Below are 24,634 nucleotides of genomic sequence, written 5' to 3'. Positions count from 1 at the left end.
CTAAAAAATGAAAATCGTCGATTTAGGACGTTAAAATACATTTTAAGAAAATCCACTTACACGGATTGATTTAAAACCTGAAGTCAAATCTTTGTAGAAAAAATCACTTTAATCCATTCAGTAATGAAGGAGAACAACGGAAATATCCAAAGCTCGGGCTCGGGTCTTCGGCTCGGGCTCGGCTCGGGATACACAAATTCTCTACCACCTTTCTACAACCACGATCTGTGTCATTCTAACGTTTAGTTTTGTGTTTTTGTTTTTAATACGTACTTCTGCTAGTGAGTCGTAACATCTTAATTATTCCCAAATTTGAACAAGACATTGATTTAAGAAAGAGTGACGTCATCGAAGAAGCTTATAGCTACGGCGGCTACAGTATATATGACCCGTGGCGTCTGCTGCTTAGATTACATCCAACGCGCAAAAAACTGGAACAAAGTGAAAGTAGGTTTATTTATATCGTGGTGCATCGTTTGTATTGTTTAGTTCTCTGGTGGAACCTATATTTGTATAGTGGTTAATGTGATACATCCCGTTTCTTTCAAATTTCAGTTGATTTTGTTTCTGAAAAATATATAATTCTCACAAATATGAATCTAACATATTGTTGGAGAAGGCTTGCTAGCTCTTATATTATATATATATGCCTATATTTGTTGAAATCATTTGTTGAAATCAATTACAAATTGTTCCGTGTGTCTATATCTTGAGCTTGTACCAGTGATCGAAAGTGAAGGTTAACCGATGGTCCGAGGCTATAGAAAACCTGGTCGGTCTATGTAAAATTTCGAAGTGTTGGCCCCATTGGCTATGAAAAGTTTGAGCCCTGACATACGTACATTACAATTCATGAACAACATTCCATTATTTTCTGACAAATGATCATATGAAATCAGAGCTTACAATAGAGTTTATTTTACCATAACAGTGTGTTATTACTGGATGATGCAAGCATTTGCGTGACAGTTATCACTTATGCTACTTTCAACAATGTTTTGAAAAATTCATGGTCTTTCCAAAAATGACTTGGGCTATATGGGATTTGAATTTTCTATAGACATATTGTCTAAGGAATTTTCATATAAAAGTTCATTCACTGCTGTACTATATGTACCTGTGTCACACTGACATTTATTGTTGTTCTCTAATCAGATATACATGTCCTGCCTGAGATGACATTGAATAATACATGTTTTTTGTCGTGCATTGTCAGCTAGTCAATGTACGTATAAAAATGTGACCAGAACCGGGCATGACTCCTACTTGGTAGGCATGGGTGTTCTAACCATTGAGCCAAAAGTCTGGATGTTTGCATGGCCTTACAGCCTGCCTTACTTAACCACATATATAATGTATAGCTGCTCGCTTTTTCTTTGGTGTCTTTTGTGAATGGCATGGTCATTTAGTTTTGTATCGTTAAATGTAAGATTAATTAGGGGTGATAATATCAAAATGTGTAAATTTTAAAAGGATCGAAGGAATGATGAGGAAAACACTCTGCCCCGTGAGTGTACTCACTGGCCTCGAACTTGAGTCACCTCTCTTAAGCAAGCCGGCATAATATTCCCATGAGTTACCACTTACTGGCTAAAGGGATACCCTAAATTATTTTTTGCTAGACTAAGCAATTAAGGTCTCCATATTTACAATGTGTATTTTTCATTACTCCTTCCTATTACAGATTAAATGGTGCTGTTGACCATAAATTATAATTCTGTCAAGCATACAGCTATACTCAGAGATTGCAACTTAAATTAGCACCTATACCTCTGTCACACTGAAATTATAGGTATTAATATATATTCCCTAAACAGTCAATACAAAGTTGTTGTTTTTTTTAGAAATTTATGCAAATCTTCATAAAACTTGAACAACTTTATAGTTGACACATTCAGGAATATGTAATTAGATCATGCTGAATTATCTCCCCTAGTTTAAAACTTGCATAAGGATATTGGGATCTATAATCAGACATATTCTACAGTATATACACACAGTATTTATAATTTTATTATTCTAGAGACAGGAGTACAAAAAAATACATTACCAGGTATACAAATGTATTTTTTAAGTATTATATTTATGATGTCTTTATGGTAATGTCTCTACATGTATTGCTATGAAATGCTTTTATTAAATATGTTTGCTATTACACAGTAATTTTGTGTTTTGTTCGAAATCCTGTGAACAGTATTTGTTGTTGTACATGTAAGTTAACCTACTTTTTGATTAATATTGTTATTATATACATGTCTTCCTTACACAATTTAAAGATTAGAGATATTCAATAGAAGACCAGCTTACTGTTTAATGTCAGGGAATGTTTGGTTTCCTAACCTCTAGGAATAACTCTATGTTGTATAAATTATACATAGGTTTCATGCTGAAAATGGAAATATTGCATAATATATATCACTATATTCATAGTACAAACTTTCTGAGTTAGATATAACAGTTCTTATTAAAACCACAATTTATTTACTGGTACATCAAAAGATGTCTATATGCTCTGGGAGTATCTGCGTGCGTGCGTGCGTGCGTGTGCACCAAAGAAAAAGACAACACAATGTATACCGGTACATAAGTTAGTGATTTCATTGGCATAGAACTATATGATGTAATTTGTAATATACACATATTTCATGATTTATACATACATGTATACTAAAGAAGTAATATATTTATTTATTAAATAAAATGTGATAATGGATTACAATGGCCAGTTCTGCTTATCAAGTGTTAATGTAGTATCTCATGCTGGTCATATGGCTACTTGGGTATAATCAAGAACTATAAGGTGCAAGGGCCTTGGTAGTGTCCATGGATACTAGACAACCAAATCCAGCTATAAAAGTTTGATAGATTATACACCTTTCTGCCACAATACCCTGTGTTATTCAACTCTCAGACCATCAGTTAATCATTACAGCTGTTGATTAACAATCTGTTTATACCACACGTGGTATAAACTCTGTACGCATTTCGATTGGCTAACACGGTGAACTTTGACCCAAGCTGCAATTGTTATTGACGTCATCAATAATCTAATGACGTCACATCATCGGGTCCCGGACGTCACCGGTACACTTTATTTGCATACGCGAAATTATACTTGGCCACGTTTCCCTTTGATTCAAGCCGATATTATTGTGGTAGAAACAGGTCACACGACTCGAAATTGTTGGATATGGAGATCTAAGAGGACTGGCCAAAACAAAGTTTTGTAATAATTGTCTTGAATCTAACATCTGATATTGCTTTGTATAAGGATTAAAGTAATTGAATCAGCCAGGGGCTGATACATAATGGGTGTCAGGGAAGGAAAACAGAGTATAAACAACTTCAGGTTCTTCAAGGGGACTCTTTTTAGGGGGTTTGTGGGTATATGTGGGTCAGGGGTCTCCTGTACGCCTGGTTACTTATACTTGAAAGAGGAGCAATGTCACACCATTGCTTTGTTACAATAAATACCGATTCTCTAAGGAATATTCCACATTTATATAGTCACCTCTGCAGATGGTAACAGGGGTGTTCATTAATTATAATCTCTTAAACTATCTATATGTATATCATTAAACATTTCAACCTTTGTCTTCATATGCATGTTGAAACAATTATCATGTTGTGTTTTTTTATTTGTTTGGTCGGAAATGTGGTTTTCTTGTTACTTCAATTCAAATTTTAAAAATAAAAATATTGATTTGGGGACAGATTTGCTGATAATGCAATTTGCAATACAATTGTATTATATGTAGCTAAATGTTATCAATCATTGTCCAGGCAGTAATGTATGCTACTTAGAGTAATAAACAGAATGTGGTTTGGTTTTTATGGAGGCGTTTACGCCTGCCATATTACAATCACCTAACAAGTTGTGACGTCACAACCTCTCACTTTCATTTTCATTATATTTTCTTTCACAGATCATTTTGCAGTTTCTTTTGGTTCAAATATTTGTTCATTGCTTTTACTTATGCTAGGTTGAAGGCCTATGGGGTCCTGAAATTTATTAGCTCTAATGTAGGGTCCTGAAAAAGTCCAAGTGAGGGATGCAGGCCCCCAGAGCCTTTTGTTATCCAGATGAGCTATTAGATGTGACAATTGGTCCATAATTCCATTAAAAGTCTACCATTCAGAATAGCTGATCTAATCTGTACAAGATAAGCTAGCTCATATAATACTTAATGTTGCATAACTGAACTACTGTATTTATCCTCAAATAAAACGCTAATAAGCCTACCATCATCATTTTTGTAAAATCATCAGTTTTAAAACACTAATTAAGCAAAAAAAGTGGTCCAATTAAATAAGCCTTTCTTACACTTTAATACAAAACTTTTGCACGAGGGGGAGTAGGTATTAATTTGAAGATAAATTTGGTATTTAAAAAAAATCCCCCTCGACACATAGCACCTGTTGTTATGAGTAAAACCAATGTACATGTACGTGCAGCAATGAATTGGCTAAAGTGTGCAAAATTTTATTTTGATATCTCAACATTTTGAAATTTATATATATTGGATATTGTTAAAAATAGGTTAATAAATCTTTTTGCTTTAAATCGTTCAAAGTAATCTACTTTATTGAAAAAAAATCGCTCTGTCACCTTTTATATCTAAGCAATGGGATGACACCAAGTAAAAATGGACACATACTGGTACATATGCACTCTCATATACTGATAAATATAACTTAAAACTTGTTTTTTAGAATACATTAAGATGTTAACCCATTTTCTATAACATTAAGGGAGAGACACGATATACTGTCATGCTCCACCTCTCAACCACAAACAAGTGATAGACTACAGTGCTCCAAGTTGCAATATGATCTCTGGCCTAGGGTATCTTTTCTTCATATGTAGGTATCCATGGTTTGGGGTAGGAATATTTTAATGTTATCTACACTGATAGAGGATCAGACACTACGTATATACTCTAGCGTATTCACTGACTGGAAATTATATCTCAACAGATTTTCTTGGTGGTAGGGCTCTTGCAAAAATGGTAAGCTTTATGTTTGAAAAATGAACAAGTATAAGATTTGATGTATGATATGCAATAAGTTGGATTTAATAGTTTTTATCACACGATAAATTTACTTACTGACGGAGTACACCATTATATAGAGAATGTAGCCCATATAAGGTTATAATGTCCAAATAGGGCAAAGTGATATGAGGTGTTTAATTGTTTTGTTAACATAAAAATAAGTGATGCTCATGGTATAAAGGATTTTTCTAGTAACCTTTATTCAAAAACTATAAATAAGACATGAAAAAATCCCTGACTCATGCCAATGACAGGATTCCTATATACACATGTATATAGGTGTAGAAGTAAACAGATGGCAGTATAAATTTATCAGTAGTTTGTACACACAGATCTAGAGATATACTATTATATCACAGCTCAACTTTCTCATACAATGAAGTGTTAAGTTTGCTGCTTATAGATAGGTTATGTAAACATTTTAATGTTCATGCACCTATGAACTAAGGTTGCCTGAAAAGTCAATCCAATTGTTCATGTACCTATGAACTTTTATTTTGACGAAGGGGTTATGATAAAGGTTACCCGAGTTCAGTCCTTGTTTAAAATCTAACATCAGCGAGTTCCTTAAATCCTAGGATTTTTGTTTGCTTTAAATTTTCCGACCCAGAATGAATTATGTACCCGAATGAAGACATAATAGTTATCTTAGTGACATTCCTATTTAGAATCAAGATGGCTATGATACTGTTTCCTTGTACACATGACCTTGGAATAAGCTGAGTGTATAAGTGTTTGTGTATACTACGTGACAGCCTTCAGGTGTAACATACAGTATATATAGTACCAGGGTGTAGCTCCCAGGTCAGGATTCTGTATCAGTACACTGGGTTGATGGCTGTCACTGGTCGTAAAGGTGAGTTCATAAAGATTTCATAAACATTAGTAATGCATATCTGATAGCTTGCTAGTTACAGGAATCCTTGTTAAAATGTTTATTACAGTGAGCTTGTGGTTATGCACGTTGAATGTTAACTACCCAGGTATTTCTTCAACAACAAAAGAAGGTAGTGAAAGCATGTACATATATTGCCTAGTCAGCTATATGTATAGCCATGTATGCATGCATACATTAGTTAAACATAAAGATGTGTAGAAAAAATGAAGTTATACAGAGAGGATATCAAGAGTGACTTCACTAATACCAAATATATTTCATGAGTGGGGCTAATATTTTGATATTTTTCACCGGTGCCCAGTAAATATATTTTGTATTACTGAAAATCCTGTTTTTTTACATTTTACTTAGCAAAATATACCGGGTCAGCTTTTGAATTTCATCCTTGTCGTTTGTAAGCAGTGTTCTGATTGGTCAAATCAGAAAAAGTTATATTTTTCAATTCAATGTTGAAAAATATCAGAAAAAGTGATTTATTTTTCACTAGTGAAAAACATCACTTTTATGGAAAGACTAATTTTCGATATTTCATGTGTAAATATGTAAAAATATCTGGTAAATGTCATAGAAGATAAAGCTTGTTAATCAGGGCTTATACAACATCCAGTAAATTATGTTATGAAACCTGGATGTGTATATATTAACATCTAGTACATGTAGTTAATGTCATCTGTAGTAAAAAAAAGAGTTAAACATTTTACCTGGGTAGGTAATGTAATGTCATATGTAGTTAATGAGTTAAACATATAACCTTGTTAGGTAATTAATCAGGGGTAATTAATAAAACGTAATGTCATCTGTAGTTAATAAAGAGTTAAAGATATAACCTGGGTAGGTAGTTAATCAGGGGTTATTAATACAATGTAATGTCATATGTAGTTAATGAGTTAAACATATTACCTTGTTAGGTAGTTAATCAGGGTATTTAATACAATGTAATGTCATCTGTAGTTAATAAAGAGTTAAACATATAACCATGCATGGTTTTATGTAGTTAATCAGGGGTAATTAATAAAATGTAATGTCACTGTAGATAATAAAGAATTAAATATTTACCTGGGTAGGTAGTTAATGAGGGGTAATTTATACAATGTAATGACATCTATAGTTAATTAACAGTTAAACATATTACATTGTTAGGTAGTTAATCAGGGCATTTAATACAATGTAATGTCATCTGTAGTTAATAAAGAGTTAAACATTTAACTTGGGTAGGATATTAATCAGGAGTTATTAATACAATGTAATGTCATCTGTAGTAAATTAAGAGTTAAACATATTAAATGATGTAGTATGTTATAAAGCTCACATGTCAATCAAGAGTTATAACATATACTTATTACTATATACCGACGACAGTAACACTATACACTGTATATATAATAACCACTGGCGGGTATACATTGTTACAAATGAGGAATTCATGTATGCATTAAGTATCAAACAAATGTATAATGTGTATCTTTGTAGAGTGATGATACTGGTAATGGCAATACATGTATATATTTACTGTAATACATTCAAATATATGTTGCTAAATTATGAATTTACATGTGTTCGTTGTAAACATGCATACTCTTTGTTATATAGCAGATCTGATATTAATAGCCTGGAAACGGCTCATCAAATGATGGAGCATCTGTTTGAAATTATACTGGAGCTGTTAAATTCAGATAATGCACTAGTATACTAGTATATGTGGAACTTTTATTTTAGGCAAAAAGGTCAACTAAAAAAGAAAAATTTACTAACTAGCTTATATTTGGTACTTTTAGGTTCCAAAAATTGTCATTAATCAACTAGGAAATCTATTTTGGGGAATACTTATTTTATCATTCAACAGGAATCTAAGGAGAACATAATGAAGGATCAGGTTGTACGTACAGAGTTTACAGACACGGGATACGGTAAGAACTATGTCAAACTGCTTCAATTGAGACGTGAGGGCGACGCCCACCATATTCAGGAACTGGAAGTGAATGTAGAACTCACCCTTAATAACCAGCGAGAATATCTGTATGGGGATAACACAGACATCATCGCCACCGACTCACAGAAAAACACTGTCTACATACTTGCTAGGAAATATGGGGTATGTACAAGTAAATACCACATATGTTGAGGTACATATTAAATGGGTGTCTAATTTATTAGGAAGCTGTAACAGAAATTATCTCTATAAATTTCACTTTAACTTTACTCACAAATTAATGTTTGTGGAGTCTGCAGCTTAATTATGTATGCATGTATTTGTATAAAAGTCCCCATTCAGTGAATCAGGGCCGGAGGTTTCTCAGTTGAACTTGGTGTTAAAGAGATGTTTGTACGGTATGTGGAATTTCTCTAAATCAATCATGCACAGTACATGAATATTTGGCTGCTTTCGAGATGGTTTGGTTTGGATAAAAGATCCATCTTGTACCAGGAGTTTAAGTCATACCTTTGTAATCTAGTAACCGTATTAAATTATCCAGTAATCATATATGTCCAGAGAACCATGCTTAACCTATAATTTAACTAAACATTATGTAAATGTAGTGTTAACTTTACCTATTTTTTAACAATTGCGAAACAAGTTAATTATCATCTTATGTCAATCACGCTTGTTAGACTGGATGGAAGCATGCCAGGGTTCTCACTGTGGGAGGAAACCGTAGTACCTGGGAAAAATCCACGTAGTCAAGTGACCCGATAACCCTTTTCACACCAATCGGGGAATCGAACCCCGGCCGCCTAGGTGAAAGGCAAGTGTGTTACCACTGTGCCACCCAACTACCTCTACTACGCTACCACATGATCCCATTGCTATAGACATATTTCTGACTGGATTAATATATATTGTACTGTACAGTTTTCGTTTTTTTCTAGGTCTATAATGTATCTAATTATATCCTACTTTTCTATTGTGACACAGGTGAAGTCCCCAGAAGAGTTTGCTATACTTTTGTGTAATCACTTCCTCTCCAAGTATAGCCATGTGGACAAAGTGACAGTTTACATTCAACAGGCACCTTGGAAACGAATGAAAATTGTAAGAATCATTTACACCCAGTAAAAACATTTCACTTAACTAATATAATAAATCAACATTTGAATGATGTACAAAATGCATTGGTACTTCTATTTTGAGTTTTACAGAAAACATATTTGATTTAGACTAATATAGTATGAAGGTTATCCTTAAGTATGCCATATTTAGTATTGGTGTGTTTGTTTAATTTAAATATAATTTAATTGGATTCCTTCATATCCTTAACCTTTGAATTGTATGTACCTTTATAAAAAAAACAATTGTTCAAGAAGGTATCAGAACAGTATATTTTCTTTCAGGATGGGGATAAACATGTCCATGCATTCCTCATCAGTGATGAAGCCACTCGGTTCTGTGACTGTGTACATGCTAGAGGAGGTAATATATTTAGTCCTTGCTTTGTATTAAACCAGCATAAGATTAAATGCTTTCCTTCTTTTGTAGTACATTTTGATCTTATGACATAATCTGTCATATATAAATGCATATGAATTAAGGGGAGGGAATTTCTGTAGTTATCAAGCCAATTACACTATTAATTGCTCCGTTATGCTGCTTGACCAATAACAAATTAAAGTTTGAAGGGATGGTTCTATTTCAGGAGTTGTCATGTCAATTTCATATTGAGATGAATATTTTACTTTCGCATTTTTTTTTGGTCCTACCTAAAATATTGACTTGAAAGGAGTGTTCAAAAAGTATCTCTAGCCGTTGTCAACTCTCCTAGAAAAGAAAATATTGATACATGTACGTTAATTGTTGATTGTCATCACTTCGTTTGTACCACAAAGTTTGTAAGTGTTTCTTCCTCTAGATTCATGGGAAATACAAAATAATGATTATATTTGACTTATAGGGTTTCATTGTAGGTGTAGCAAGGGTTTAATGGGGACTTTCAACATATTTGTATTATATAACAATGTACAAAATGTTTAGAAGTATATGTGCACTATATTATATGTATTACAGATCTTTGTTGACTGTGATTTGTATTAAATTTCAGGCAAACCTTTAGTATCGGCTGGCCTGAAAAAGATGAAGATCCTGAAAACAACACAGTCAGCATTCACAGGTTTTGTGAAGGATGAGTTCCGGACCCTCCCTGATGCTAATGACCGACTGTTCTGTACTGTAGTCGAATCTCACTGGTGGTACAACACCCATGACCATGTCAATTTTGACAAAGTATGGTAAGCTTGGTAATGTTTTCTTAATATCTAAACACTTAAAAACCTTGACCATGACAGATTTCACAAGTATGGTTAGCTTGGTAATGTTTTCTTAATGTCTTAACACTTTAAACCTGGACCATGACAGATTTTACAAAGTATGGTTAGATTTGTGACATTACAGATTTGACAAAATTGACTAATAATTCTAAGCCGGTCGTATAGCACAATGAATATGCCTTTTAGATAAATTATAAAGATGCAAATGAATAGTAAAATTAACAGTTACTGTTTATACATTATAGTACAGACACCACAACCCACCAAAAAGGTAAAACAATGTGAAACTACATATCTAATTATTGTTTATGAAATCAAGAGGGAATCCCATTATGAATAATCTGACTTCTCATATTATCCAGCAAATAGGAAAATTAGGAAGGATTGGACAGAGTGTCTGTATGTAGTGTGGTATCTACATGTACTTGGTAAGAAATAGAAATATCTTAGAAATTAGATATGCCAGTTAAGATACCCAGATTTCACTTACAGTACTAAAGCACATTATAAGTGGCTATTTATCTGTTGGTAGGAGCACAGTGAAGAAGGTTATCCTGGAGACATTTGCTGGCCCAGCACATGAGGGTGTGTTTTCTCCGTCTGTACAGAACACTCTCTACCTTACTGAGAAACATGTTTTGGCTAGAATTCCACAGGTACATTTTAACATCATAATCAACAGGTACAGTCATTTTGACTGCGTATACACGGTGGTATACTTGTATGCCCACAGATGGCAATGAATATTTTCTATAGTTAGTGCATTACCCTAATACAATGTCTCACTCTACATTACCCTAATACAATGTCTCACTCTACATTGCTCTAATACAATGTCTCACTCTACATTACCCTAATACAATGTCTCACTCTACATTACCCTAATACAATGTCTCACTCTACATTGCTCTAATACAATGTCTCACTCTACATTACCCTAATACAATGTCTCACTCTACATTACCCTAATACAATGTCTCACTCTACATTACCCTAATACAATGTCTCACTCTACATTACCCTAATACAATGTCTCACTCTACATTGCCCTAATATAATGTCTTACTCTACATTGCTCTAATACAATGTCTCACTCTACATTACCCTAATACAATGTCTCACTCTACATTGCTCTAATATAATGTCTCACTCTACATTGCCCTAATACAATGTCTTACTCTACATTGCTCTAATACAATGTCTCACTCTACATTACCCTAATACAATGTCTCACTCTACATTGCTCTAATACAATGTCTCACTCTACATTACCCTAATACAATGTCTCACTCTACATTACCCTAATACAATGTCTCACTCTACATTACCCTAATACTATATCTTACTCTACATTACCCTAATACAATGTCTCACTCTACATTGCCCTAATACAATGTCTCACTCTACATTGCTCTAATGCAATGTCTCACTCTACATTACCCTAATACAATGTCTCACTCTACATTACCCTAATACAATGTCCTACTCTACATTGCCCTAATACAATGTCTCACTCTACATTACCCTAATACAATGTCTCACTCTACATTACCCTAATACAATGTCTCACTCTACATTGCCCTAATACAATGTCTCACTCTACATTACCCTAATATAATGTCTCACTCTACATTGCTCTAATACAATGTCTCACTCTACATTACCCTAATACAATGTCTCACTCTACATTACCCTAATACAATGTCTCACTCTACATTGCCCTAATACAATGTCTCACTACATTACCCTAATACAATGTCTCACTCTACATTACCCTAATACTATGTCTTACTCTACATTGCTCTAATACAATGTCTCCCATTGTCTTTATACAATGTCTCACTCTACTATTACCCTAATACAGTGTCTCCCATTGTCTTTATACAATGTCTCACTCTACTATTACCCTAATACAATGTCTCCCATTGTCTTTATACAATGTCTCACTCTACTATTTCCCTAATACATTGTCTCACTCTACTATTAACCTAATACAGTGTCTCCCATTGTCTTTATACAATGTCTCATCCTACATTTTCTTACTTCCACAGATAGAGAAGATTGAGATGGAACTCCCTAATGTCCATTATTTTGGTGTTGACTTCAATCGTTTCCCCAAGATCCACTTTGACCACAATACAAACGAAGTAAGATTTCATATGTACAAATCTATCATCTTAGTCTGTACAATTTGGTTGTTACATTAATATATTTGCTAGCAAGTGACTGTAAAGAATGACATGCTCTGGATCCGTTATTTTCCATTTCAAAGTGATAAAAATGTCACAACGTACTTTGTATTACCTAGGATCAAAAACTACCTATAAGGGTATCTTTTTAAACCTTTGATCCACAAACACTTCATAGTAGGATGACTGCTGATGGGCCTGTGAAATTTGGGGTCAAAGGTCAAGCATTCTCAGTTGTTTTTTTAGACCAAAGGATTGCATTTCTAATTTACATAATGAAATTGAATAATCAACATAATATGGTTGGTTTGTTTTTGACACAAAGACAAGTAAGTGATTATGGTGATCATTTTGCATCAATTCTTTTTCAGATATACATGCCTACAGACAAACCATCTGGAAACATCCGTGCTGCTATACAGAGGAAACCCCAGTCAAAACTATAAAGTTGATCAATGGATTATAGTTCTACATAATATTAAGTGTATTTTTTGTTGTTGATTATAATATTCTCAACATAAGAACATAACAATTATAGTACATTACAGTTTTACTTGATCTGTTGATGAAAAGTTACATATATATTCATTTGAGCCTCTTAATATTCCCGATACATGTATTTTAGTTACCATTAAAATTGGCCCAGATACATAAATAGATGTGCACAAGGAGTCCTATCTTCGTTATGTGTGAGAAAATCCACAGTGCTAGGCAGGAGACTATATTTCACTTCCAATCAGAGCTAGAAGCCCTGGCCAGTTGCCTTGGTGAAAGACATCATCACCCACAAGATTTATTGGTAATTTATTGAATTTCATAACTTTTTGTATAAATAATATAAAGTATCTCTGGTAATACCAATACTGGTATATTCCCATTACAAATAGATCTGCAAGCACTTTATACGGATTTTTGTTGGAAGTCATAAAACATATGATTTTCAATATTTTTATATATCCCAACACTATATATAATACATGTATTCCTACTATATATTGTCTATTTTTAACAGAAGAAGTGCAATTCGAGGCAGGCCTGACTGCACGTGGGTCCCAAAATCATTTTATACATTAGTATAGAAATGTCCCTCTATGAGCGGTGACCCTAATCTGTCTGGGCCCTTAATGATCTCTTCTTCATATAAGAATGGAATGCTCATCAGAGAAAGAGGAGTCAATATTATAGACATGCTATTAATTACAACTACATTGTGTATTCAGAATCTTTTTTTTAGTATTTGAAGATGTAAAGTCTAGATGTGTTGTTCAAATTTATTTACATGTATAAGGTTTATCTTGACTGTTGGACTAATCTGACCTCTCTGACCTCTATATACTATCTCCATTGGCCCTGTTTGCCCTTCTGACCATAAACTCTACACGTATGGACTGTGAGGTTGTAATGTGTGTCAACCTTTTGACCTTAGTTGCATGTTTACTCTGTTATTGCAGTTGTTGACTAATGTTATTAATACTATCAACAAGTATATATACTGACCCCTGTAAGGTATGCACACAGTATATATAGAACAAAAGTGATCTCTACACCTGTTATACAGTTCAGCTACACGTAACAGTCATTTAAAATCACAGAGCCATCTCTACCCCTGTAAAATAGTTCAGCTACATGTTACAGTCATTTAAAATCACAGAGCCATCTCTACACCTGTAAAACAGTTCAGCTACATGTAACAGTCATTTAAAATCACAGAGCCATCTCTACACCTGTAATACAGTTCAGCTACATTGTACATGTAACAATCATTTTAAAATCACAGAGCCAAAGTATTGTGTTAGTAGCCAGACCAGACATTTATTTTTCTAATTAAGTGTATCAATACTGGAGCAGTGGAGCTGGAAGTAATTGGATATACTGCACTATTACTCTAACATTAGTAACCTAATGTTAATCAACTCCAATAAACTGCTGGCAGCAATATTACAAACCATACTTTAGTCCCATCTGTGTTTGCACAGAATATAGATGTATCTGTAATTTTCTCATATCCATAGTTTTCTCATCCATATTCTTTTCATAAACATGTACCCGGTATATATTATATTATTCATAATTATTGCTCATATATATATTGATGATTTTGTCATGCTATCCATTTTATTCTCATATCCATATTTTTAACAAAATTGGCCATTCACTGCCTTAAATCTACTAATTACACAAAATGTAAACTATTCATAATTCATATTCCAGGGATCAGAAATACAATCTCAATGAATTTATAAATAGGTGCTTTCTGTAGAAATCCATGTAAATGTATATTCTGTTATATTAGCTATGTGATTATTATGTATTTTCTGAGAAACATATTACAATGTTTTTAAATGATGTTGATTTTGGAGAAAAAGTATTAATAAAGTTGATTTATATATACCAACTCACGCTACAATGTACTTTATTTTTTGTCACATTAGATCTGGAGGAGGATATGTCATATAATACTAAAATACCTGGTGAATAACACATTACAATATACATTTTAGCTCGCCGAAACCACAAAGGGTCTGTCTGCCCTTTGTTTTCCAATTTCCCATTTACAATTTTTGTAAACATTTTCTTCTCATTAACCAAGAGTCCAAGGATCGTATGATATTGGGCTTGTAGCATGCTGAAATGATTTGTTTTAATTCAAATAAATGACCTTGAACTACACTTCCAAGGTCACAGGGGGTTAACATCTTTTCACAACTCTTCTTTAAGAAACTTGCTCAGAGCTGTGATAGTGATACATGTTTTTGGCCAGTAGATTGAGAACTACCAGATTGCTAAAATGAATGACCTTGACCTGCTTCCAAGGCCCTTATTTTCAAACATGTTAATATCCAATTGGGGTTTTTTTTCTGAATAAGTAAAAGAGCTAGAGCCATGATATTGGGCCAGTAGTATTCTGGTATGAAGGGCTGCAAAATTTACTACAATGTTTAAATTTCGAACTGTTTGAGGAATATCAGTCATCAAGAGTTACTAAAATAGTCTCCAACTCATTAAACACAACTTGATATCATATTATATAGCATACTAAATTTCAAACAAATCGGTTGAAAAATGTAGACTGGATCTCCCAAAAAAAAAATAAAAAAAAAAAATAAAGGGAGATAACTTTTACAAAAAAATAGTGAAACAGGCAAACTGCATATCAACAACAAACTTTTCTTATCTAAACTATTTTTATTCAAATTGATATAATGATATTACAACTTTGACAGTTAAAACATACCACTTGCATCCTTTAACCTTACAGTTTTTATTACACAATTTTGGCAAGAAACAGATTAGCGATTTAGATCCAACTTACTAGATTTTCACCAAACAAATCATTAAATTGGTTATAGAAAAGGAAGGAAACATATACTACCCAAGTCAATATTTACACCTATATAATAACCTACCCAACCTCTATAATAACAAATTCTGCTTACTTTCTCATAAAAATAAGTTCTGTGATGGATATCATCTTTACACTTGTGTCAATGTAATATGAAAAACTTGTTAAAAAATAAGATTAAAATACATCATTCACCTAGAGTCTCGTGGACATCATATTATAGAACTTCTCCTTTAACTATATGTAAACAAATTGAGATCACAAAATATGGAATGTACATTGTATTGGTATATCAACCAGTAAACAAACAAAATAATACAATCATGATCTCTTCATACAATTTCATACAATATGACCAATAATGACGATAATATGATGTAATGTATCTAGCCAATTTGACCTGCTAACAAGCCGAACAGAAACATCTGGTGATTTAAATCTGAGGATAATGCCCAAAACTGACTTCCACTGACTGAGAGATCTCGCACACCAAACAGACTCCCAACTGAGTGCCAGGTAGAAATGAAATCTTTAAATTGGACTAATAGAATGCAAAGTATAATCTCATTCATGTTTTAATATATTCCATACAGTACATATACAGGCCAGTTATTATCCTCAAAGAACACAATTTCACTTTCCTTACACATGTATATTTTATGATCGGCAAATAATCTGCAGACTCGCAGTACATTATCTGCCGATGCTGTTATTCAGTTGTTTTATATAGCTGTACAAGCACACTGTTCATCTCCTCTGGCACCATTACTAGAAAATATTGCACATCAACAGGTACCGAAACTGTACATTTTATAATCATCTTACATGGCTTGATACAACAGTTCTGTCAATAAAACGTATCTACTCCACAGAGTTAATTAAAATAGATATAATATAAAATTTCTATAGGCGCCTCACTAGTGTGGTGGACCTGGAGATGGAGAATCCAGTAAGGTTTTTCTTCGGGCTGTTTCTTTGGAGACATTGTTGTAGAGTTTGGTAAGTCTTTCCTGAAAAAGGACATAAATTCTCACAAGTTCATTGAAATGCTGGATTTGAAACAATAGTTTGTGGGGAAAGGCATATTTTTTGCACATAGGATTCATTTTGTTTTACTGTTTGTGGGGAAAGGGCAACATTTTTGAAAATACTAAAAAAGAAATATGTTCTTGCAATATAACACACATAACATATGTGGTATTGTACCATAACAGCAAAACATTTGTCAACAATCATTATTTTTTCACAGCCAAAGTTAAAGTAAACAAGAGTACTGTATCGCTCACCTGGTTGGATTTGACCAAATGTCAAAATAATGTTCATGTTCAATTTGTTAATACATTATACAAAAATGTACTCTCTGAAAGACCATATGGATTATTTTTACAACATAATGGTGTTTAAAGAAACTAAGTCCCTTAGGGTGGGGAAAACCCTTTGGCCTATTTTTACATAAGAATTGTGTTTATCCCTTAATGCCCAGCGATACTATACATAGTTATGGGATTGAGGGTCACAGTAACCATTTATGCAAAATCTGCTCCCCCATCACCACGGATGTTTCTGACCAAATTGGGTTCAAATCCATTTAAAACTCAAATCTCTATTTCCCCTATTTGGCCCCTCCCTTCAGGCCCCTTGGGGGTCAGAGTCAATATTTATATAAACTCTCTTTCCCCCTTCCCCTAAGGATATTCCAGACCAAATTTGGTTCAAATCCATTCATAACTTTATGAATAATAGCGATTTAAAGGATAAACCCCTATTTCCCTATTTGGCCCCGCCCCTCAGGCCCCTGAGGGTACAGAGTAAAAATTTATCCAAACTCGGTTCCCCTTCTCCCAAGGATGCTCTTGACCAAATTTGGTTAAAATCCATTTAAAACTTTATGGCAAATAGCAATTTAAAGACTAATCTCTATTTCCCCTATTTGGCCCCGCCCCTCAATATTTATACAAACTCTTTCCCCCCTTCCTCTCTGGATGTTCCTGACCAAATTTAGTTAATAATTAATAGCGATTTAAAGGATTAACCCCTATTTTCCCTATTGGACCCCACTCCTCAGTCCCCTGGGGATTCAGAGTAAAAATTTATACCAACTCGGTTCCTCTTCTCCAATGAATATTCCTGACCATATTTGGTTAAAATCCATTTAAAACTTTATGACTAGTAGCAATTAAAAGACTAATCTCTATTTCCCCTACTTGGCCCCGCCCCTTAGGCCCCCTAGGGGTACAGAGTAAAAATTCATATAAACTCTGTTCCCCCTCCCCTCAAGGATGTTCCTGACCAAATTTGGTTAAAAGCTATTCAATACTTTAGGACTAGTAGCGATTTAAAGGAGTAACCCTATTTCCCCTATTTGGCCCCGCCCCTCAGGCCCCTGGGGGTTGAGAATAAAGATTTAAACACTCTGTACCTCTTCCCCCAAGGATGTTCCTGACCAAATTTGGTTCAAACTCATTAATAACTTTATGACTAGTAGCGATTTAAAGGATTAAACCTATTTCCCCTATTTGGCCCCACCCCTCAGGCCCCTGGGGTTCAAAGTAAAAATTTATACAAACTCTGTTCACCTTCTGCCAAGAATGTTCCTGACCAAATTTCGTTCAAATTCATTAATAACTTTTATGACTAGTAGCGATTTAAAGGAGCAACCCTATTTCCCCTATTTGGCCCCGCCCCTCAGGCCCCTGGGGGGTTCAGAGTAAAAATTTATACAAACTCTGTTCCCCTTCTGCCAAGGATGTTCCTGACCAAATTTGGTTCAAATTCATTCATAACTGTATGACTAGTAGCAATTTAAAGGATTAACCCTATTTCCCCTATTTGGCCCCGCCCCTCAGGCCCCTGGGGGTTCAGAGTAAAAATGTATACAAACTCTGTTCCCCTTCCCCCAAGGATGTTCCTAACCAAATTTGGTGAAAATCCATTCAATACTTTAGGACTAGTAGCAATTTCAAGAAAAAGTTGACGGACGACGGACGACGGACGCCGGACGCTGCACCATGGCATAAGCTCACCGGCCCTTCCGGCCAGGTGAGCTAAAAACAATTAAATTGCTGAATATACAGTATGATTCAACCTTTCTTATCAAAATACTATGAAATAATGCTTTTGTCAATTTTACCTGTACGTTTTGTAATATGTTGTTGACAAGCATGACACGTCTGCGAGAATTGTTTAATTTTTTGACATAGGGTTCCAGATCCACTGGCACTGCCTGCTGTTCTGCTATCTTCTTCAAGTCTAAATTCAAAATGAAGATGACAATGAATACTCAGAGTAAATTATAAAAGCTTGAAAAACTTTGTTAGGTCAGTTTGTCTAAGGAATTTGAAATTTGTAAGCAAATGCATGTACATGTACATGATTACCGTAGGTTTTAAAGCCTGCTTAATAATTCACTACAATGCCATTTTAAAAAGAAATAAAGCATTATAGCTTACCATCTGCTAGACAATCTATTTGTTGCCGCAGTTCCACCTGGCTATCCCTGTAAATGTAAGAAAATATAATACATGTACTTATATATAATAACTAGTAATAAAATATAAACACACATCATAGACAGGTCTTCGCATCATCTACTGTTCTTCAAGATTACCTGGAGTGCAAACGGTGTGCTCTCGGAGTGCACATTGTGTATCCTTTAGTCTACACTCATCAACTGTATATTGTTTCAGAGCGAGTCAGAGTCAGATACCTTTTAAACATGGGCCCTAGCTCCCAAAGGTAATGTATTTCTCATCCTCTTGCGTAATCACTAAAGTTGAATGATGGAAATATGCTGGTTACTTTTAAAAGTGGACTGGTCAAATGTAATTTGTTTGCATTAAGAGCTTTAATATCAATCTAACAATGCATGTATTCTAATCAGCTAAAAATTGATGCAACCATTTGGATTTAGGTTGCTAATTACCCATGTTTAATCATCTTTGTTGGTTTTCTTTAGTAAAAATATGTGTAAATATGCATTCACACAAGCTGTCAGGAACACTGTATCAAGTTGATTGGTTCTATATAGGCTTTACCTCTTCTGTACTTTTCCCCTTATCTGTTCTGGCAACATGTATGTGGTATTGCTATTTACAAAATGTCACATGTACATTCTTCTGATCATAATCAGTAGCAAAAAAAAAGAACAAACCTCAGCAAAAGGAAACCCCTTTGTCAGTATCAATTATCTCAAAAATCAGCACACCATTAACTATTAACCAAGTAATTTACTGAAAAGAACAACTTATATACAATGTATATAGATTTATAGACAGCAAGTTTGCAAATCATCCTTTAAGTATTAGTATTACTTCTCATTAATTAAATAAAAAATTCTTGAACTGTCAAAGTCATTTCAAACAGTCTCAAAATTATACGGACACAACTAGAGACCGATTACTCCATCAATGTTAGAGGTTTTACACGGAGAGATACTTTTGACAGGCGCAGTCGGCAAAATCATATCCGATAAAAAAAAGAGCTGACAGCTCTTTTTTTATCGGCAGTGGCCTCTTAGAGGAGTAGAGACTGATGTGACTCGAGAAACAGTGATAAAAATCTTATACTTTCACAATTCATGATGACCACCAGTGACCTGGTTTTCCTGACCAGTCTCAAAATCCAATAGGCATAACCAGAGACCTATATACTATACATAGGTCTCTGGCATAACTAGGAATAGAGAGGTACATCGTAATGAAACACATCAAATTTTGAATATTATATAAGAAACGTAAAATTTCAGTATTTCTCAAGAAGTTGTATTAGGCTAACATTAATATAACAAACATTAATATAACAAACTTCAGTGTTCAAATCCCAACTGTTCTTTGTCAAACACATAGTATAAAGGTATTTTTGTACATGATTTTCACAGTCGAAATATTGCATGTCAATAGACCATGACACAGACAACAATAATTTATGGATATTGCAGACAGAACCCTTATAAACTATCCAGGAAGTTGAATTTCTAAATAAAAAACAACAGCTTTGTCAAAATTTCCCTTTTCATTTTATCTTGAAAAAAAATTGAAAAAATAAAATAGATCTAGTTTTGTATCGGCGGTATAGCATATTTGTTCATTTATCTGGATTTTTTTCCTTGGCGTTCTTATCAAACATAGCTAATGTACAGGCCTAGTCTCGGCTATCAAAACAATCAAACTGGAAACTGTATTAATGTAGAGAGATCCGCCCACTGTGTTGATCTTTTCATCATAATACGTCACACACCTAACTGTTTTGACCCTGTCGTCGATTTCCTCCACTGCTGGCTTCAGTAGCTCCACCAGACCATCAGTGACAGCGTCCCGTGTCCGGCTGTCCAAAGAGTCGGTGCTACCTTCATTGCTAGAAGGAGTCACAGACGAATTGTCAGCCATTTTTTTTAAATGTCTGTGTCATGGAAACGCTTCGATACGTTTTACCTATCCATGTCAAACACAACACTGATCCAGAAAATTAAGCATACATAATTACCATATTTAACCTAATAAGGACCTACTGTATGAATGCACAAGGATACACTACAGTGCTACACAAGCAATTGGAATTAAATTATGCTTGAAAACCATAACATCATATGATAATTTCTATAACAGACAATATCAGTGTTTAATAATAACAGTCCAACAAGTTTAGAATTAAACAAGAAACATCTTTAAACAAGAAATATCTTTAAAAAAGATAAGCGGCATAGTTTTAATACTGGTGGTTATAATGTAAAACTACTGGTGAAATAAGTTAACGAACTACATTGTAATTAATAAATGCGCAGTTTCAGCACGGATAACAAAATTATATCAGTTTGAATTATTTTTGGTGTTAATAAGACTGCAAATGTGTCATTTGAATATATGCATCCACTTATTCAGCTTGCATTCAATTTAAAAGGGACATCACGGTTAAAAAGTTGCAATTTTCACTGAATGTACGCGTTTTGTTCCTTTCCAGTTATGTTTCTGTGCTGTTCCAATGTTCACAGTCAATCCCCTTTGTCCAGCTTGACCACTCGATTAGTTGGGAATCCCCCTCTAAATTTAGCGCGGGAATTATTTTTTAAATCATTACGTGACTGTTTTGAAATCGTGGCAACACAAACACACGATAGTTTACAAGGCGGTATCTATATTCCGTCTGGGTTAGTTGGATAACGATATTATACACAGTGGTTTAAATGTTAAATAACACGTTCTGTATATATTACGGCACACATATTAATGTGTAAATAGGTGTAAACACTGTAGCATAGTGACAGTAGCGATGCACTGGTACAGACTGTATAAATATTACCGAGTTTGTGGAAATATTACCGAGTTTGTGTTAATATTACCGAGTTTGTGTAAATATTACCGAGTTTGTGGAAGTATTAACGAGATTGTCATGACCTACTATCAAACAATCAAGCAGAATACGAGCGGCGTCCGTATTACTGCTGTTTTCATGTTTGAACTGTTACAATCTATTGTACTGCTTCCCAAGTTTAATTCTAGGATTGTGTTTGACCTAGAATATGGGTCAAGGTCATTTCTTTTCAAAAACCTTGTGTGTGGCTCTATCCCAGAAATCCTTTTGGGCTAGGTGACCTAATTAAGAAATGCTATCATAGTTATATTTCTCATTTTTTAAATTAATAAATAATTATTAATTTAATGAATTAATCATTATCAAATGATTAATAATGAAAGCTGCTGAGAAGTAGACTAGAGGCCAAAGAATAAACTCTGGCATCTACCAACCATCAAACAGAGGGTTCATGGATGACCTGACTATCACAACAACAGCCCAATCGCAACATCTCGGGGAAATTTCCGGCAACACTCAATGTTGCGATTGAACAACAGCCCACATGAAAGCATGGTGAATATATCCATACTGGATGATGTCATCACAATACATGATCATCAAGAAGGGGCAAATGACAAAAACACTCCCTTCCTGTCCAGAAAGAGGAAATTCCATCTACCGTCAACAACCTGGTGGAGTATTGTAGGGAGATGGTACGACTGTTGGAGTTCACCTGCTGACAGCTATATAGTCTCCATGTTGTAACTGCCTATAGCCAAGTATCAATCAGGGTCATCAACTGTAGAGATATGATAACATACCATGCCATTCCTACTGATCTGAAAACTCCATTTGATGATACCACTTAAACAATTAGGTGATATTGTTTATTCACTTTAAGCCTTACGGCTCATAAGGATACATATACATAATAACATAATATATAATCAATCATATGAAATACTAAATAATTATATCATCAAATAATAAACATGATCTTGTACATTGCATGGACAATATAGATGTTCGAAAACAATTATAGGTACAAGATAAAGAAATTTATAAAGATGGGCGGCTCTAAAGTGACAAATTCAATTTTAAACAGAAATACTAATTCATAATTGATGGTGAATAAATGAAGAATCGACAGCAATTCTGAAAAAGTGGCTAAGTAAAATATATTAGCAAAACAATAGTAGGGTCTATATGTCAAGTGGTGCTGTCAGGGGATGGACTATACAGCAAATGCAGGAGACGGAAAATGTACTAATGTAATATAACATAAATAAGTAAATGAGATCAAATTAAACTAAGAATGAATTCTGGACCGTAATAACAAGCTTGATTGTAAATACTTTCCGAGATTACATAAATCGTTTCTGTTACGTACCGATAAAAGCTGGACAAGTTTGAATGAAGAAGGGCGATTCCAATAATACCTTTTGATAAACTTTTTACGAATATCTACATAGAGTGTACAGACCAAAATAAAATGGAACTCGTCCTCAGCTTGGTTTTGATTACAATAACGACATAATCTATTTGTCCCTTTGTATATTACGATACCGGCCTTCTTCTATACAAAGTTGATGCGAGGAGAGTCGAAATTTCGAAATTAATTTGAAATACGCATCTGGAATAGACTTTGTTAAGTAAAATTGTAACGTAAAGCTATCGATCAGAAATTTATACAAAAAACATTTAGACGACCTTTTAAAAAATTCATTCCTTGTTTGAATAAAACTATCAATCAAACGCTGCTTAAAACAATGTAAAAATACAGTTTCGTTATCAACAAATTGGGTTAACCAAACATCACCAAAACCTGATGACAATGAAAGGTTTCTCACTTGGCAACGCCAATTACAATTTCTGTGATTACAATCATTCATTTCTTCATAAACTGACTTTATAATACAATTGCCACATTTCATTAATTTCAACCAATATTTAATTATTCGACATTTTCTGATAATATGTAAAGGCAGGCGCCCTAACTCCGAGTATACCATTAAAGATGGCGTGCTTTTCTTTACATTTAGGATTCTTCTTAAAAAGTCAAGATGTATTTTTTTCTACTTTATCTGCAGCATGAAAACCCCACGTTTCGCAACCATAATTAAGAACGGAAGAAACATAAACATCAAAAACATTTAGTCTAGAATCTACATTGAGAGACAAATTATTACTAATTCTTAATGCATTATGCATACATTTCCGACCTTGTTCAGCAATTTTTTCTTGAGTTTTTGTAAACTTGCCATTAAAGTTTAAAACTGCACCAAGATAATTAAATCTGTCAACAATTTCAATTTCATTTCCATCAAATAGAAATTGTTCGCCGATACGTAATCGGCCACCATTTCGAAATACAACAATTTTGGGTTTTTTTTTCTGTATTAACTGTCAATTGCCACTTATCACTATATTGTTTTAAGGAATCTAGCAACTTCTGCAAGCCAGAGGCAGATTCTGAAAAAAGGACAGTGTCATCTGCATACGTTAGAAGAAATAACGAAATATCTCGTAGGAATAAAGCGTCACATGATGTATTAATCAGTTCATTTTCAAAGTCATTCACATACTCACCCGTGAGCAAAGA

General features: G+C 34.0%; 2 protein-coding genes across 4 annotated transcripts; one reads left to right on the top strand and one right to left on the bottom strand.

Moving 5' to 3' along the window:
• The first annotated feature begins 243 nt into the window (after nt 1-243).
• Nucleotides 244-14,146, top strand: LOC117321933 (uricase-like). Of its 3 annotated transcripts, none has more exons than XM_033876563.1 (8): nt 244-447; nt 7,796-8,044; nt 8,867-8,983; nt 9,283-9,361; nt 9,987-10,173; nt 10,745-10,868; nt 12,264-12,359; nt 12,773-14,146. In XM_033876563.1, exons 1-8 carry the CDS (start codon nt 385-387, stop codon nt 12,845-12,847), a joined length of 990 nt encoding a protein of 329 aa, XP_033732454.1. In that variant the 5' UTR covers nt 244-384; the 3' UTR covers nt 12,848-14,146. The 3 variants fall into 3 exon arrangements, with proteins under 3 accessions (XP_033732454.1, XP_033732455.1, XP_033732456.1); XM_033876564.1 differs by lacking the exon at nt 244-447 and adding an exon at nt 4,896-5,009; XM_033876565.1 differs by lacking the exon at nt 244-447 and adding an exon at nt 5,785-5,910.
• A 1,421-nt stretch (nt 14,147-15,567) lies between these two features.
• Nucleotides 15,568-21,161, bottom strand: LOC117321934 (SNARE-associated protein Snapin-like). Its single transcript, XM_033876566.1, has 4 exons — nt 20,980-21,161; nt 19,194-19,240; nt 18,875-18,993; nt 15,568-16,754 (listed from the first exon to the last, which is right to left on the bottom strand). Exons 1-4 carry the CDS (start codon nt 21,126-21,128, stop codon nt 16,662-16,664), a joined length of 408 nt encoding a protein of 135 aa, XP_033732457.1. The 5' UTR covers nt 21,129-21,161; the 3' UTR covers nt 15,568-16,661.
• Between the last annotated feature and the right edge of the window lie 3,473 nt (nt 21,162-24,634).

Source organism: Pecten maximus, chromosome 2, assembly GCF_902652985.1.
Source record: "Pecten maximus chromosome 2, xPecMax1.1, whole genome shotgun sequence".
Lineage (NCBI taxonomy): Eukaryota > Metazoa > Mollusca > Bivalvia > Pectinida > Pectinidae > Pecten > Pecten maximus.
This window is presented reverse-complemented; position numbering and strand designations above follow the sequence as displayed.

What these genes read in the sequence shown, in the direction of transcription:
- LOC117321933 (XM_033876563.1), top strand. Translation starts at nt 385, where the DNA reads ATGACCCGTGGCGTCTGCTGCTTAGATTACATCCAACGCGCAAAAAAC. An exon ending in AAAACTGGAACAAAGTGAAA is followed by an intron (nt 448 to 7,795) that starts GTAGGTTTATTT and finishes ATCATTCAACAG; the next exon opens with GAATCTAAGGAGAACATAAT. An exon ending in CTTGGAAACGAATGAAAATT is followed by an intron (nt 8,984 to 9,282) that starts GTAAGAATCATT and finishes ATTTTCTTTCAG; the next exon opens with GATGGGGATAAACATGTCCA.
- LOC117321934 (XM_033876566.1), bottom strand. Translation starts at nt 21,128, where the DNA reads ATGGCTGACAATTCGTCTGTGACTCCTTCTAGCAATGAAGGTAGCACC. An exon ending in GACAGGGTCAAAACAGTTAG is followed by an intron (nt 19,241 to 20,979) that starts GTGTGTGACGTA and finishes TTACATTTACAG; the next exon opens with GGATAGCCAGGTGGAACTGC. An exon ending in AATAGATTGTCTAGCAGATG is followed by an intron (nt 18,994 to 19,193) that starts GTAAGCTATAAT and finishes TTTTGAATTTAG; the next exon opens with ACTTGAAGAAGATAGCAGAA.